Source organism: Synchiropus splendidus, chromosome 2 (assembly GCF_027744825.2).
Source record: "Synchiropus splendidus isolate RoL2022-P1 chromosome 2, RoL_Sspl_1.0, whole genome shotgun sequence".
NCBI lineage: Eukaryota > Metazoa > Chordata > Actinopteri > Syngnathiformes > Callionymidae > Synchiropus > Synchiropus splendidus.
In genome coordinates, this window is record NC_071335.1 from 13,777,658 (window position 1) to 13,794,884 (window position 17,227).

At 40.6% G+C, this 17,227-nt stretch overlaps 2 protein-coding genes across 2 annotated transcripts; one reads left to right on the forward strand and one right to left on the reverse strand.

Annotated features, from left to right (window-relative positions):
• The first annotated feature begins 10,699 nt into the window (after window positions 1-10,699).
• LOC128754544 (uncharacterized) lies at window positions 10,700-13,761 on the forward strand. Its single transcript, XM_053857249.1, has 2 exons — window positions 10,700-10,836; window positions 11,895-13,761. The coding sequence occupies exons 1-2, from the start codon at window positions 10,762-10,764 to the stop codon at window positions 13,086-13,088; spliced, it is 1,269 nt and encodes a 422-aa protein (XP_053713224.1). The 5' UTR covers window positions 10,700-10,761; the 3' UTR covers window positions 13,089-13,761.
• Window positions 13,762-14,264: 503 nt separating this feature from the next.
• On the reverse strand, window positions 14,265-16,209 carry LOC128754602 (uncharacterized). Its single transcript, XM_053857330.1, has 3 exons — window positions 16,052-16,209; window positions 14,830-15,708; window positions 14,265-14,596 (listed from the first exon to the last, which is right to left on the reverse strand). Exons 2-3 carry the CDS (start codon window positions 15,694-15,696, stop codon window positions 14,270-14,272), a joined length of 1,194 nt encoding a protein of 397 aa, XP_053713305.1. The 5' UTR covers window positions 15,697-15,708; window positions 16,052-16,209; the 3' UTR covers window positions 14,265-14,269.
• Window positions 16,210-17,227: the final 1,018 nt, after the last annotated feature.

Here is a 17,227-nt window from a genome sequence, read left to right on the forward strand (position 1 = left end):
AGTGCATTTGCATTTTCTACACCACAGACGTGACGAAACAAAGATGAGTCTGTGGCAATAATTTTAAAAAGTGCTTAGCCACGACTGACGCTAATCTCTTGTCGCTTAATTGTTTTGCCAGTAATTTCACCAGACGTGGAATTAAAAGTACAGAACTTAATAGTCATCGAGCTAAAAGGAGCAGCTATGAGTTTGAAATTCTGCTGAAGTAAATTGTCTGATAGTCCTGGCAGAGACTGACTGTAAGTGTGAGCCTGATGGCAGCAGTTCAAACTTGGGGGTCTGGTGAGATCCTTTTTGCTCCGTAGAAGCTGCGAGCAATGATCAATGATCATCCTCACTACGATTGTTATTACCCAATGTGGGATGCTACAGAGCAGGCAGCAAACCTGCCACTCACTGAAGGTGTTGGCAATCCACTTCATGTGTGTGTTCAGTAACTTGGAGAAGGTGTGGTCCCATGGTGGTCAGTGCTATAGCAACACTCACCTTTTATGATGTGCGTTAATAAACACAAATAGCAGTCATACCATTGTACTACTTACAAACACTTACATCAAATAAGGAAGTTTAAATAAGTACTGATGTGATGAAAATATATCCTGCTGTCTTTGTCAGTTATTTTAACGGTACAGGTAACAAACAGTTTCCTTTATAAAGCTAATAATGTCATTGAACGCTAGTTCAGATGGTCCATGGAGATACAGTAGGAACGGACGATCGTGGGTGGAGCTCTGTTGTGTTGAAATGTTGAAAATGGCTGATCCCCAATTGTCTTGTTGAACTTAACTGAACTCAGGTGACCTAGTACTGGTGTCTTTTTTTACTGAAACAGCCAAGACGTCATGTTCTGTTCTCCTGTGCTTTTATTTTGTTATTTGGTGTCTCGTTTCCTTTTCCTTGTTTCCCTCCAGCTTCATGGCAGCGCAGCTGGCGCTCGTCTCACGATCAAGCCTTCACTGATTTAAACACCTGGGTCCCAGTCTGCGCTGCTTGATGGTTGTTTTTGCATGCTCAAGGTAATACTCTCTCGACCCTCGCTCCTCTCGTGTTTTCTGGTTCTTCTAAATTCTGTGTGCACTTGATTTCCTTTTCATCCGCCTCCTTAGCTCTCGTTCTTCCTCGCTCTGTTTCTCTCTCCTCCATTCAGATCATTTGACTGTGTGTGAGCATTTAGTAGTCTCACTTTTCATTTATCGCTTATAGTAGTTTTATCCTCGTGTGAGTTTGAGTTTTCTCCTCCATGTAGCGCTTTAAGTTTATTGGACCTCGACAGTTAATATCCGAGCGTGTTTGTGTTTTCCCTATTTAGAAGGTTGATATTAATTCACCTCTCTTTTGTTCCAGAACAGAAGAGAAATAGGAAGAAGAAGACGTTTGAAACGTATGGAAACAGCACATTTTAGCTCTTTAATGTCAAAAAAACACCTGTAATTTCACTGGTCTGATGTGATAAGGCACAATCTTGGCAGCATGAAGCCAGAGTGCTCCAAAAAAATTCCATAATTTGGTGTTCAACAACTGTGATTGGTTGACTGAGCAGCAGAGCATCATGGGAAGTCAACGTTGCTGAGCTTGCTGTTGAGGGTGATGGCACCTGAGATGCTACTTCATTACAGCGGTCAATAGGGTGACTAAATCGGAAAGGAGTCAGAAACTGCAGTTAATTCTGACTGTATTCAAGAGACAGTCTCTTTGTCGAAAGGGTCACATGTCATAGGTTCCTTGCTCCTGCTGTAGCACGAAGCATTTTACAGGCCATAAATAATTAAAAAGCAGGCAGCATTTAACCTGCTGGCCTTTGAATTTGGGTCATGGTGTCATGGACTGGGCCGGGTAGTGTCAAAAGAAAGGAAGTCCATTCATGAAATAATGTTTAACTTCAAGTTAAATAAAAAGTAAATCAATATATAGACAATATGGAATAAAAAATACCAGAGAAAGAAAAGACTCAGCCTTCAGATGAAAGCCTGGAAGCAGCAAGACAGAGAACCAAATGTTTGATACACATTGGTTTTACTTATCCTCGACAACAGTGAGGCAAACACCCACAATATTCAACAGTGGGTCGGCCTTCGCAGCAGAACAGTCCCTCAACCTGGTGAACCTGGAACAAACCTAATAACACAGTGTGGTTTTCTCTTATTTTTGAATCCGAGCTTCATCCTTAAATTTAAACTATGACCCTCATTCCTGGAACCACCACCCACGGTTCAGTTCTGCATCAATGGCTGTCAGCGTCTTCAGTTCCGATACAGTTAAAGATGATGTGGTGTGACAGCTGAGTGGGTGGTTCTGGTCAGCGTGGTGACCCTGCACACCGTGATGAGAGTGATGGACAGTCAACTAATGCTTGTGTGTGTATATGTATATCATAAAAAATGCAGCATGTGAAGCACAGAAAAGCTACAATTTGTTCGACTGCTCTGAGAAAATCAATGCACCGTGCAGAATTCTCTGGATTAGACATCATTTGATACAATTTCAATTCGTACAAATATAAAAAAGGAACATGGCTTGTGTGACTTGTGTAATATAAAAATTCATTTGGTCCTGATTCAATCCCCAGAGATCAGTCTTTACACTGGGAGTAAAAAAGGAGCTCTGATGAAGCAGCAGCCCTCCTGGACATATTGATATTTTGGGCTGTATTAATATATTTGATGATGTCATTTTCTCAAGAGTCACATCGATAAAGAGGTGAAGTAGTTGGCCCAGCATTGCCGTTCATTGCTTTACAGCTCTTCATCGAATCCCTATTTGTCTTGTTCTTAAGCTGTTATATGGACTGATCTTTACTCTTCACATCCCCGACATACCTGGACACTATGTCCAGCTGACCGTCTACAGTGTGTCGCCAGCCACTGAACTCGACTCGGATCCTCTGTCTCCGCGCCTGCCTGCCTCCCTGTCACTTTGATTAACTTTGTTATCTGCTCTCTCAGGATCAGCAGCCTGTCTGCTGCTCCAACACTCCTGCGCCCACATGAATACTGGCAGCCGCACCACAAACCCAGATTCACTGGAAGTTACTGATGAACGCCTCTCACCTGGGCTCACCTCATGCTCAATAGTGCATCCATAACCTTCGAGTCAAAAAGGTTAACAAAACACGTCTGAACCATCAAAGAACAGCCAGCCTTCCTTCAATGGCCACAACTGGCTCTTCATCTCTTGGCCACTGCATGCATAACAATGAGTGGATCATTCAAACAGTCTTTGGACAAACCTGTTTCAGAGGATAGGTTCTATTAAGAAGGAGTTGATCGGAATAATAAAGTGCTCTCTTCGGTGTCCTCTACCCGCCTTTAATACACTGTAATTACAGAAAAGAAATGTGTCGTGATAGATAACTGGGAAATCCAATTAAAGGAATGTGACATCAGACAAATAGTTCAAAGAACAAATTAATACTCTTTAAAAAGGAAACGGTGTCGACTTTTCTCATCAAAAGCGACTTCCACTCCACAGCAGGATGATGAAATACTCCATGTTTCCTGCGCCCCTCCCTCGCTGCTCTTCACACAGCAGTGTGTGATACTCAGGTATCCTCGGGTCTTCAGAGACTCCTGGTGGGTTATTTTATTGAAACTTGAGTTCAAACGTAAAATTAAATAATGCCGTTTTTAATTTGTCTATTGCTTTTTTGATTTAGATTGGTTGTTTGACTATATAAAGGACAGCTGTATCACCCTCCCTCCTGCCTCCCTCTCCATCACACGTGTATTGTGAGCTCATGTTCTTCATCATGCTTCCACTACAAATCACTACATTGGGCAGGTCCAGTGTCTCCACAAGTATTCGCAGAGGTTGGCATTAATACACTCCATATTGTGCATTGTCTATCAATTCTCACCCATGCAAAAGAGTATTGTGTTGGCATACATTATTATGAGGTGAAAATTGTACGTAGACACAACTGCTGAACCCTCCTCGGCGTCAGTTGCACACATGCTATGGGCTGTTCTTTAGTGAGCTCCCTGAAAAAGCAAATGCAGTTACTACAGTGACGTAACATACTTCTGCCCGAAGAACTGCCAATGAACAGCACTGTTTCTCAAGGTGTGAATTTTCTGGCATCCAGGCATATTCTCCAACGGCGACACCTTGTAAATGTCACCATAAAAGTGAGTTTCTATGTTCGACATAGAAAAGTGTGGACTACATATCTGGTGGAATAATTGGCTCATATAATGTCACTGTTCTGGATGGAGAAAAGATCTTGAGCTGCTCTTCAGCAGATCAGTAGCCTTAGTAAACCTTTTTCAGAACTACAAATTAAAAAAAAATCTGCCATCTTGAGTTTTTATTTCCACCATACTCACACCCCACTGATCATGTTATAGTGGTGAACTGCTCCTTTCACTACTGATGTTTACTGTGGATCAACATTCATTGTGCAGGGTGCGTCACATGACCAACATCTCATGAGCACCTGTACGCTGCCACAGTCACATTTTTGCTGGCACTCATCTAACCCAGTGGTTCTTAACCTTTTTGATCTCGGGGGACATTTGAGGATGAGGATGTGATTCATTACACTTGATTTCTCTTGTGTTTAATAACCATGTTTAATCTCCTTGCGCGTAAACAAACCAAAACCTTGGGAAATGGCATGAAGCCATGTGATCATCGCAAAGATATTAGTCATCTAAAAAGTCCAACCAGCAGCAGAACTAAAAAAGAAAGAAAAAATACCCTTAATGCAAACTGTTTCGGAAATTGTAAAAAAAAAACTATGTCACGAATACAATTCTGAATAAAATGTATATAATAAAACAATATCTAAATATAGTAAAATATATGTATTTTTTTTTCAAAATCCCCTAATCAAGATATAAATATAGACTTAGACTTAGACTTTCTTTATTGTCATTGCACAAAAACATATCACTGTATTATGGCAATGAAATTTCGGTCTGAAGCCTCCAGTTTCCAAAAACAAAAACTATACATATTGTATAGTATAGCATATAGTGTCAATGAAAGTATCACCATAACATTTTCCAAATAATAATCCCAAAATAATAAAAACTGCTTGGATGAACAGGTTTTACTTTTGGGGGCGGTATCACTTCTCCATAGTTGGTAACTATCACAAATATGCAGCTGTCAAGTCAAGTCAATGACACACTACTGCCACCATAGGTGACTAATGTATTAAAACTGAGTGTTACACGGCCCAGAGGTGTGAAACCGAAACTTTTAGCGCGCCCCCTCTCCCCCATTAGGGCCTCAGGATGGGAAACACTGACCTAACCTGATGTCCAATTGTTCTGTCATTCAAAATCACATTGTTTTAGATGTGTACATTTCATGTATGATACTTGTGTTAAGGTCGCGTGTGCAACTGAGCTGAAATTATGCATATAAAATGACTGCCTTGAGGCTGGTGACTTCAGCCAACTTTTTGTTGGGAGTTTGTCAATGTCCCCTCGTGTGCCGTCAGTAGTTTTGTTCAAGTCTAATCTTTGCCATCGCTGTCTTCGGGCAATAAACTCTAACACCTCCTCCTGATGCGCAGCCTCATCTTCATTTAAACAAAATATCTCCACACGATTTCACATTTCCCTGAAGTTTTTAATAATGACACTTCAAGCCCTTTGTGCCGGATGTCAGCTATTACTGCTGGTTTTCATCGAGCCAAACCATTTCCTCCACCTCCAAATGAGAAATGATTTCCTGCATGATTACACTGGTGCCTGGAACCTGGCCGAGGCTGTTTTCGTCTTTGTTATCCCCATGACACCATATACAATTAATTTGCCCTCCACTTGGACTCACAGGCGACATTTACTTCAGCGATAAATGCCAGGAGAACCTCTTGTGATGGGAATATGTTCCTGTGTTTGCATTGATTCTATTAAAATCTTTGCAAATGCGCCTGCTTTTTTTTTTTGCGTCAATTCCCTGAAGCCATGAAACCCAAAAGCATGTGAAACGGACACTTTCCACATCCCGCCGGGAAGCTGGCCTCTGCCAGGCCTGCACTCAGATTGCCACTGTGTAATCCGGCAGCTATATGTCATGAATATCTGAGAGAGGCAGATGCGGAGCCTCTCCAGCTCCCTGTTAGCCGCACACCAATCTGAAATGACAAGGTGAACGCAATTCTTTTATCTGCCGAACCTGAGAAGCCGGGGAATGATTCGGATCTTCCTGCATTTGAAGGCGGACCACAGGCAGAGTTAATCGAATGATGGCAGGAGATAAATGGCCCCAGAGAGTCAGAGAGAGGCAGAGATGGACGGAGTGGGAGCATACAATGATCAACCATCCCTCTCCTGTCATGGACCTGCCTTTCATACAAAAGACGTAATCAGCCTCCTACTTCACTTGGAATAAACACACAGCGAGGCGCAGATATAGGCTAGATATAAATGGAATATGTTCTTTTTTTCACTTTTTAATTTGACTGTATATGTCATTTTTATTATCCGTACTAAACAACTTCACTGCAGACATCTCTCTTCCCTATCTATCCACTTTTTCTCACATAGTCCCCAAATCTGAGGTCAAAGGAGGTTGAATAATTCCTGTCACTCAATAAACTAAATAATAAAGTAAAGTCAATATAAGGATATTGACTTTACTTTATGGAACTTAATAATTACTATCAATGGAACCAATAATATAGTTGAAATGTGTTAAAAATTAATTGTGAAACTGGACGGTATCAACCTTTCCAAAGACGTCTGCCATACTTCATTAGACTGGTTCGTTGTTTATCTCTTGTTGTTTAACATGAGATAAACAACAGGAACAAGCCGCTTAAAATGTGTGATTTATACCACTAATATGGCTGATGTTGCTCTACCAAAGTTAGGAGTGAACTCCCATCTCAACAGCAGACAGATTCCAGAGTTATGACTTCAACTTCAAAAGAAAATCAGTTGCTTGTAGCCCTCTTTTCTTTGACTCACTTAAAGTAAATCATTTCCTCTTCAACCCCTCAGGTTTCTGTTTTTGTCGTGAGATGTGTTGTGGGAATAGTTGAATAGTTGCAATGTGACACACAATTTCCAGCAATAGTGTTAACAGGGATATAAACCGTTTTTTTTCTTCTGTCAAGATACAGAACAGGAAAGTATAAATGGCTGCATGTTGAGTTTCCATAGATACTGGGCTGGCAGTTCCAACAAGTGTTTGCTGAGTAGCAGCATGGAGCCACTTCAGGAAATGAGCAGCCAAGTTCAGTAACCTGTCTTCGCTGAGCAGATGATCCGGTCATCTCTGAGCAGCAGGAGACGTGACTCCAGGTTTGAGACTGTAATGGAGGTAATGGGATCGGAGCATTCGATCCATCTGTGGATCTAACTTGTCTGTCTGTCTGCCACACAGTCAGTCCATCTGGCTGTCTTTGCCTTTTGAACTGTCGTTTCACTCGCTGAACCAATATGGCAGTTCAGATTTAGTGCAAGGGACACACCGTTCTGCAGTCAAACTCCACCACTTGTGAGAGCCTGCGGAGCCCCGACACCACAACATCTCCACAAGAAAATCTGGATTAATAAGAACATAGATCAACTAGTTGGTATTCAAATAAGAGCTGAAATAAAAAGATTAATCTAAAGGCGTGTGTGAAAAATATCAAATGATGCATGGGGTTTTAGACCGCCTGCATATCCTCAGTTTCAAAAACAATATTGTGCTCATTTACTGTTTATATATTGTCATATTTTCAGTTTAGTGGAAAATGGTTTGATAGAGAAGTGCATCAGTACTGTCCCTTTTGTGCTCCATCCATGACATGCTCAATGATTCATGGATCCCCATGTTGCAAACAAATGACTGCATCCACAGAGAAAGGAACATCTCAGTGAACAAACATGTCACATCTTTAGCGCCGCTGGCCACGACATTCCAAGCATTGTCTCTCAAGCGTTAACATGGGATCAGCATAATCACGTCAGGCAAGTTGCTCGAGTTGGTGAGTGAGCATTAACATCCTTTCAAATTCATATTAGAGCTCATGCCCTGCTTCTGCCCGGCACGACGCGTTCCAACAACAAGGTCAGCACAGAGTGGGTGTGACCCAATAAACCACATCCATATAATGAGGAGTGACTCCCCTCAGATGAGGAGGGACCCGGGCTTTCCCCCTGTCAGCTTCATCTGGCACAATTTCACTTCACGCTTTGGATGGCTGCCGGCTGACCAACATGCTGGAGATGGGACTGAGCAGAAGTGCGCTTGTTCAGATGGAAAAGTTACTAGTGCGAACACTGAAGATGGGAACTTTAGTGTGGTCTTTATTTCAACAGTTAATAGCTAGTCTTCTTTGGCAGCTATTTTTTTCTTTCTTGTCAATGTTCAGATCAGATAGGACTAAAATTTATTATTCATGTAATACATCAAAAAATGTATAACCTAATTTTGCTTCAGATACCGGTCAGCAACCGCAGTCGCCATCCACTTCCTGCCACTGTGCCTTTAGCTTTAAACTTGTGAATTATGCTTCCAGCTGTGAGTCTTGAAATGTTTTAATGTCCCATATACCATATCCTTGCTTATGAAGAGAAACTGTCTCCTCCCTGGACTTCTTTGGCCATTACCAGGACTAAATAATAAATTATTTTGTTACTGAGGAACTCACATAAGGACAGTTCTTTGAATATTACAAAAAATATTGTTGCAATTTTTGGCGGTCCCTATTAGATCAAATCATAAACAAGACAAAGTACCATGCTACTATGAGAAGCAATTTCACTTTTACACGGTTGCCTTGTTTTGGTAAACAAATTAAAGCAAGAAATATGATCGTATTCATGTTCACGGGGAAAGTTGATGCATTAGCTTGTCTGAAAATTGCCAAGGTGAAATGAAGAATCACATTAGACGGAGAGGCCCTGCAGGGACAAGCGTTGTAAATGGTGTTGCCTCCAGACGGGACGTATTTATTTAACAATGACAAGCACCTTGGCGAAGTAGGGGTGAGATTTTGGAGACGCAGAGCCGGGGCCATTCTGCAGGACAGGATGGGAAATCTGTCATGTGAACTGTCAATGCTCTGTAAATACTGAGCTATGTCATCCGCCCACTGTGTCTTTGCCTCTGCTTGTGTGTGAGCGCTGGGAGAGGGTGGTTAAGGGGCATTGGAAGGTTTGCGTTACATAAGCAGCTGAATGAATGTATCTACCGTATTGAGACGGAGCTGCATTGCCGTGGAAACAGAGGGTTTCTCATCATCATGAAGAACCTGTCAATGCTTCTGGGCTGAGGGCTTAAAGGAACGTGTGGAGTGACACGACAGATCTGAAAATGTGGCATACCAAGGTATGAGCCTGGGCCTAAAGCTCGCACAGATGCAGGGACAGCCCTCTGCTTTTCTTCCCCAGCGCACTGCAATCATGATCACACAGCTGGAGCCGCCTGGAGACGAGAGTCTTTTGCTCCTCTCAGCTGTGCCATCCTCAATCAATAGCTGTTAGGAAATCAGCATCTACCCTGCAGTTCGACATGAAAAGCCTCTTTGTGGTTAATGTGTGTAATGATCAGGCACAGTTCAGAGGCGGAAAATAACATGTTCACAGTGGCTCCTGGAATCATGGGAGATGGCACACAAGTTATCCAGTAGAGTGGTGGACGGACAGCGCCGTTGGCTCGGGCACATACTACGAGCTCTGCATGTGAATATGATGCAGAAAAAGACGGCGGCAGAAGATGTTTCCCCTCTGGCTCCAGGTGCTAATTGGGACCATTAATTTCCATCTGCATGTGCACTCACCTCGCCCGTCTCCTCCTCCCACTCCTCTTTCCCATTCTGTGAAGCATACACTGACGCCCCCCGGCAAAGTATGAAACTAGAATGACTTTGATTTCCAAGTCAGACAGCCTTGATTATTATTAGTAACCGAGACAGCGCTCCAAGATGTCTGGAATAAAGACAGCTGTCATGTATGGTGCAGAGATCCTAACCCTTTTTTAAGTTGGAGTGACATTCATATTACTTCAGAAATGCAAGGACCATTTTCATCTATGAATCATGAATCTCTTCATGTTAGATTTTAGGTTAGATCTATACTGGGAATGATTATTATTTTAGATCTCACATGTGATGTGTTCAGAAACCCATGCAAAAAACAACCTCTGCTGAAAACGAGCGCTGCATTTCTCATGCATTCCTCTAGCTATATACTGCCATCTCCTGGTAGATCTGCAGCTTCACTGCGAACGAATGCGCATGTATCATGGTCACAAATATGATGTAAGTGGGCAGCACACATTGTTTTTTTGTTTTTTGTTTTTTTTTTAAAAGAAGAACAGGAAGATCAATGACAAAAAAGTTTGGAAAAATTAAAATATTTTGTCAACTGGTTTATTTGAAGCATTTGTACGGAAGAGGATTAGGGCCAGTAAAGAAAAAAAAAAAAAAATTCTCATAATTCTGACTTTAATCTCAGAATTCTGACTTTAAAGTGAGAATTCTGACTTTAATCTCAGAATTCTCACTTTAAAGGCAGAATTCTCACTTTTTTCTCAGAATTCTGACTTTAAAGTGAGAATTCTCACTTTAAAGTCAGAATTCTCACTTTTTTCTCAGAATTCTGACTTTAAAGTGAGAATTCTGACTTTAATCTCAGAATTCTCACTTTTTTCTCAGAATTCTGACTTTAAAGTGAGAATTCTCACTTTTTTCTCAGAATTCTGACTTTAAAGTGAGAATTCTGACTTTAATCTCAGAATTCTCACTTTGTGACGTTGAGCAATGAATTGTGGGGCGGGAAACGTCAGATCGCTGTGTAGCTGTGAAGAGACAACATGTCATCGACCAGTGACTTTTTGCGCAGTCGAGGAGTTTCAGAGGACATCATCTCACTTATGGAGGAGCAGAGGGTGAGTAACATATTGCCTTCATTTGGTGACTGTTGAGTACTTAAAGGAAATGCTCCATGTAGCTTGTAGCTTCGCTGCTAATTCATATCACATTGATGGGATCTACCCGCGTGAATATGCAGATTAGGAGTCGTTGGTTCCTTCAGACAAAAGTATTCAAGAGACAGTCCAGATACGTCATGGTGATGTCATATAGCATTTGTAGAACTCGGCGACACTTTGCATCCAGCCCCTTTGCTTGCTTGACGGAGCCAGCGATCCGGTAATTAAGGAAGAGGCAGACACCGCTCCTCATACACAACATTGCTTTCATTAAATCAGTCAAATATACGATTGTAAAATAACAGAAACTGTGCGATCACTGAACAAACAGACAACATTTGAACAAACCAGCACGTCTTGACGCTATTAACCATCGTGCCATTAACATACAGGCATATGAGCCAGTAATCTCCTGTCTTTGGTGACTTATTTTGCAGACATTCACATGTTCAGCGCACAAAAGAGACGTATCTAATGTTCTAGAGTCACCGCCGCCAAGGTGTCAGTGACGATGTGAGTGTGTTTGTAATATATTGGGAACTTGAATGAAGGCAACTGTTCGTTTGGTGCGTGCATTTTATTTTACGCCCGTCACACTCACTCGCCGATGCTTCGTCAAGCCTGTTGGCCAACAAAAACCTTCCCTTAACCATCGCTAATATCAGTGCACTCCACTCCACTAACACCTATTAGGGCAACAACACAGTCTATAACACGGTTGTTAATTATATTTCTTGTTCTTATATTGCTCGCATGCTTCACGCTGCTGCTGTCGTTTGTTGTCGAATGTGTTGAATCTAATTTTAGACTCACTAAGCTTATTTAAATCTGAGTAGTTTTGAAATAATATTTTTAGGCATATATGTACATCACAAATTATTAATATATTTCAACGTGTAACAGTTGCAGCATTTTTGTCAGTTTGTATTTTATTTACAATTTTATAATGCTTACAATACTTTGTGATTCTGTTATATTTTAATTGATTGTCTTTTTTTGCTGTTTTTCTTGTGCAGATTGATAGTGACGTCATCTCACTGATGGATGATGAAAGTCTTGCCAATTACATCCCCTGTTATGGAGACCGAATTGCTCTCTTCAATTTTTGCAAGACAAAACAGCCCCCATTAAAAAGAAAAAACGGACTTTTGGAAAAACTCCGTGAAAAAATGAAACTCAGAAATGAAAGTGCGAAAGGGGACACTGCCTCAAAAACGAAAATACAACAGATTAAGAGGCAGAAAACCACAAGAAATGTTGCGATTGGATGGATACACAATGATGGAAAAATAGCAAAACAGGTGAGGGAGAAGCAGGGAGGAGGTACCAGAAAGGTTAAAATGTCCACAGAAGCTGGGTTAAAGGACATTCTTGAGGAGGGAAAAAAACTGTTTTTCCCTGGTGGAATTTCTCCTAAAGGATCTGAATTGGACTTCGAGTTTGAGGTGTGGGATTTCAAACAGAATTGCCTCACTGATGACACCTGCCAGTCCATTGGCAATATGTACGAGGCAGCAAAACTGACGTTGTTGTGTTTTTACATTGCAACAAGGCGAAAAGATGAGCAAGATGATGCCAGCACAACGACAGGGGAAGTCTTGGCTTTGTCACACAATGGCAGTGAAAACAACTCTGCAGAAATTGAGGAGGTCACAGTTGAATCAAGTGAAGTCTACGTATCTTTGGACATTTCTGTTGATTCAGAAATTACTTTTGGTCCCACATATGATGCAGAGGAAGATACAGAGGTCACATTGATTTACGATGGTCCAGCTATGCCTCTCAGTCCACCTGATCCACCAGATGCGATGACAATAACTGTTCACTACTCTGACACATTGAATGATATGATTACAGCTTTCTCTGATGACGCCATCTTGAACAAATCACTGAATGTGAAACGCATATTACCAGATAATAGAGAAGAAGCAGGTGTTGGATCTGGAGTGCTGAGGGATGTTCTTAGCTGCTTCTGGCAAGAATTCTATGAACGATGCACCCTTGGTACAATAGTTAAAGTGCCATTCATCCGCCATGATTTTCCTGAGGAAAAGTGGAAAGCAGTTGGGAGAATCCTTGTTAAAGGTTACCAAGATTGTTGCTATTTCCCAAACAAACTTGCATTTCCCTTCCTCGAACAAGTGCTTTTCAACTGTGTTTACAGTGATCTGAAAGCCCATTTCCTGCAGTTTGTGAGCAGCCAGGAATGAGATGTGTTGATGGAAGCAATGAAGGACTTTTCTGAAGTGGACCTAGATGATCTTGTTGAAGTACTTGACAGCTATGGATGTAGAAGGAGAATCACAGCTGAAACCTTTCCCACAATACTGCTGGAAATAGCACACAAAGAGCTGGTCCAAAAGCCCATGTTTGTTATAGACTGCTGGAGGGAGGTTACTCTGCAGCATATCTCCATCAGTCCTGAAGCACTGAACAAATTGTGCTCTGACTTGCAACCAACTTCAAAAAAAGTCTGCCAACTGCTGAGATTTGCGACTGATTTAACCCCAAAGCAGAAAGAAGTGGCAAGTCATCTGAAAAAGTTCATCAGAGAGTTGGATGAAGTCAAACTTCAGAAGTTTCTCCGGTTTTGCACTGGCTCTGATCTTGTTGTTACAGACACCATTCTTGTGGAATTCCAGGAAATGACAGAGTTCACGAGAAGACCCGTGGGGCACACCTGTGGGAAAGTTCTGCATATTGCTGAAAGCTATGAAAATTTCCCAGATTTCCGATCAGAATTCAATGCAGTTCTCGAAAGCAATGTTTGGATGATGGACATTGTTTAATTGTTTTGCACCCTTAACTAGAGGAATATAACGATCTAAAAAGTTCATGGGCTTCATTTAAAAATAAGCCTAAGATGTTATACTTACTATTGGGAAGTTGTTTCAGCAGCTGCATTGTTTTATATGGATATATACCATGCTGCTACTATGAAGAGTAATATTTTATTGCATTCAATAAACTCACTCTTCTACAACTTTGTATTTCTGTCTTCACCTGAGTGTTTATTAAGTGTGTAAATATGAAGGGTCTCATAATGTTGTTCATATGTTTTGTAAAATGTTTTTTGCAATACATAGTACTTCAAAAATATTTATGGAACCAATCGAAACTAAAAAAACCACATTGTAGACAGCGAATTAATACACAGGAAAATATTTTCTGTCACTCATTTTGGTAGGTGAAGTTTTACATAGATTCATCACAACTCAGGTGAAATGTTTAATGCCCTTTTATTTATTTGTGACTTACAGAAAATACATTTAAAATGTCGTGTGAGAAATCACAATACGTAAACTCAAAGGACAAAAAATGTGTCGAATTCATTCTCTTAATGACTCAGTTAGATGCCGGAGTTTTAATAAATATTACATCAATAGACTTGTCATACAATCTTCAATATTTCTCCCCTCAATGTAATGTACAAATCACTTGCAGCTAATGGATCTGATGGAGCATGCCATTCATTTTCCTCCATGAGCAGACAACACAGCTCAAAAACAGTTTCATCACAAGGAAACGGGGCTTTTGGCGTGCACTCTTCCATACATACAATGACCTCTTCCATTTCAGCAGATTTCAGTCGATCCTCAGCACTGTGAATGGCAGGGAATGAATACATGACGACTGGCCGACCTGAAGCTGCATCACCGGTCAACCTTGATCTTATTTTGTGGGAGTTCCATGTGTTCACAACTTCATCCAGCTCATCCTGCCCAAAAAGCGGAATAGTTAAGTATTGATATTATTGACATTTTGCCCAGCAACTTTATGAACATTCAATTTGCTTGTTTGAGTCATCCCATCTACAGTATGCACTATGCAAAATGACAAAAGTATCTGTAGTACGTCTGACTGTCTTACTTCAAGTATTTCGGAATTAAATTTTTACCATTGATTAATTTCAATGCAGAAAAAATAATATGCACAGACAAAGTCTTTTACCTGCATGAGATTGAGAAAGCAGAACTGGATGAGGCTTTTATCCAGAAAGTTTCCTGTGAAGTGACCATCATCCTGAAGAGTTTGAAATAAATTCATCCAGAATTGTGCACTCTGTTTACGGAGGGTGGTCCACCATCCTTCAATGCGCTGATTGGCGGTACTTCTTCCATAAAGGAAACTTTTGTCCCCTGCAAAGCTATCTGAGTGGTTTCTTCGCAAAAACATTTGCATCTGTTCAACATGGCCATTTTCTGTGCCCCTGTCAGCACGGATCCTTTCTGGGCATCCACCAATGCGTGAAACTGTTTTAATAAAGTAACTTGCAACCACCTTCGGATCATTGTTTGTGGTGTAGGCCTCTGCCCATAATACGTATCGGCTAAACCCGTCGATGCAGCCATGGATGCCAATCCCATAGGGTTTCAATTTATCATAGCCATCCATGTGCCAAACAGCATTTGGTCCTCTGCAGCTGTATTGCCGTCTTCGTAGGCGTCGTGCTCTTCTTAATTCCACACCAACGGGGTCAATCATTTTTATAATTTGCCGTATTGTGTCTTGTGACACAACATATCCTTTCTGAATTGCTCGTAGATGAAGCCATCGATAACCTTGCATCTGCCCACTCGTCATGATCTCTTGCTGGATAAAAGCCAACACTTCTCCCAGGTCTGACTGGTTCTTTCTTCGATACAAACCAAGTCTTCGGCATATTCTCTTCAGAGTCCGAATACTCATGACAGTCTGAGCATGATGTGCCACTACTGCAAGTATTTCTTTATTGCTGAGTGAAAGTCTAAAGCACAGCTTGATGAAGTCATCCAAATCTGACTTTTCAGCCGCCACTGTGTGAGTTGTAGCCTCCATCAGTCACTTTATCTGCACAAGAAAAGATAAAAACCAATCATATTTTAGAATTACTGAAATAATGTAGCATCTGACAAAACAGCATGCATATTATATATTTTGTAAATAATAATGTTTGCATTTATGGTGTTGTGTCAGTTTCAACAGTTCACTCCACTCATCAACCTTCCCAGTTAGTAGTAAAGTACAGACGTGTGTGTGCATATGTGTGTCTATGTGTATATGACATCACCGTGACATATATGGATTGTCACGTCAGTCTCTTTTTTATGAATTAGCAGCGAAGCTACAAGCTACATGGAGCATTTCCTTTAAGTACTCAACAGTCACCAAATGAGGGCAATATGTTACTCACCCTCTGCTCCTCCATAAGTGAGATGATGTCCTCTGAAACTCCTCGACTGCGCAAAAAGTCACTGGTCGATGACATGTTGTCTCTTCACAGCTACACAGCGATCTGACGTTTCCCGCCCCACAATTCATTGCTCAACGTCACAAAGTGAGAATTCTGAGATTAAAGTCAGAATTCTCACTTTAAAGTCAGAATTCTGAGAAAAAAGTGAGAATTCTCACTTTAAAGTCAGAATTCTGAGAAAAAAGTGAGAATTCTGAGATTAAAGTCAGAACTCTCACTTTAAAGTCAGAATTCTGAGAAAAAAGTGAGAATTCTGACTTTAAAGTGAGAATTCTGAGATTAAAGTCAGAATTCTCACTTTAAAGTCAGAATTCTGAGAAAAAAGTGAGAATTCTGAGATTAAAGTCAGAATTCTCACTTTAAAGTCAGAATTCTGAGAAAAAAGTGAGAATTCTGACTTTAAAGTCAGAATTCTGAGATTAAAGTCAGAATTCTGAGAAATTTTTTTTTTTCTTTACTTTCCCTAATCCTCTTCCGTACATTTGAGACGAGACTTTCCTATTAATTTATGATATTTCAAAAGGTTTTATTGGTTTCATTTTAGTGGTTCTTTCATGCCTTGTTGATTATGAAAATAAAATCGGAATTTTTGAATGGTGAAAAAATATGATTATTTTTTCTTTTTATAATTAAATAAATTATTAATATTTTTAAATGTATAAGTCATTCGTTCAATTCTTCACTGTATTACAAAAGAATCTAGCCTCTGCCTCGTATTCTGATGTTGCCGCTGCATTTCCAACTTATACCTGCAGGGGGCAGTATGGCACTTCTTTACCGACTGAACTGCAGAAAAGTCAAAAAGTGCTGTAGATACCGAATTTCCGACATACTTTTTTTTTTTTTTTAATTCTATCATTACTCTGGTACAGGTCTCCGCTGTTCCCCAATGGGTTTGACCTCTGCAAGTGCAAGTTGGAGAAGTGCAATATGGAATTAATTTTTACAAGGCTTTTGAGAATATGAGGCTTTCAAGTTCTAATAACGACGACGTTGCAAGTGTCACAAAATGATGAAGATAATGTGTTAAATATTATTATAATCCAATGCTATTAAATAAACATATTTGTATAACACTAACGCAAAATATATACAGTTATTTGTATGGCTGCTGTC

What these genes read in the sequence shown, in the direction of transcription:
- LOC128754544 (XM_053857249.1), top strand. Translation starts at nt 10,762, where the DNA reads ATGTCATCGACCAGTGACTTTTTGCGCAGTCGAGGAGTTTCAGAGGAC. An exon ending in CACTTATGGAGGAGCAGAGG is followed by an intron (nt 10,837 to 11,894) that starts GTGAGTAACATA and finishes TTTCTTGTGCAG; the next exon opens with ATTGATAGTGACGTCATCTC.
- LOC128754602 (XM_053857330.1), bottom strand. Translation starts at nt 15,696, where the DNA reads ATGGAGGCTACAACTCACACAGTGGCGGCTGAAAAGTCAGATTTGGAT. An exon ending in GCTTTCTCAATCTCATGCAG is followed by an intron (nt 14,597 to 14,829) that starts GTAAAAGACTTT and finishes CTTTTTGGGCAG; the next exon opens with GATGAGCTGGATGAAGTTGT.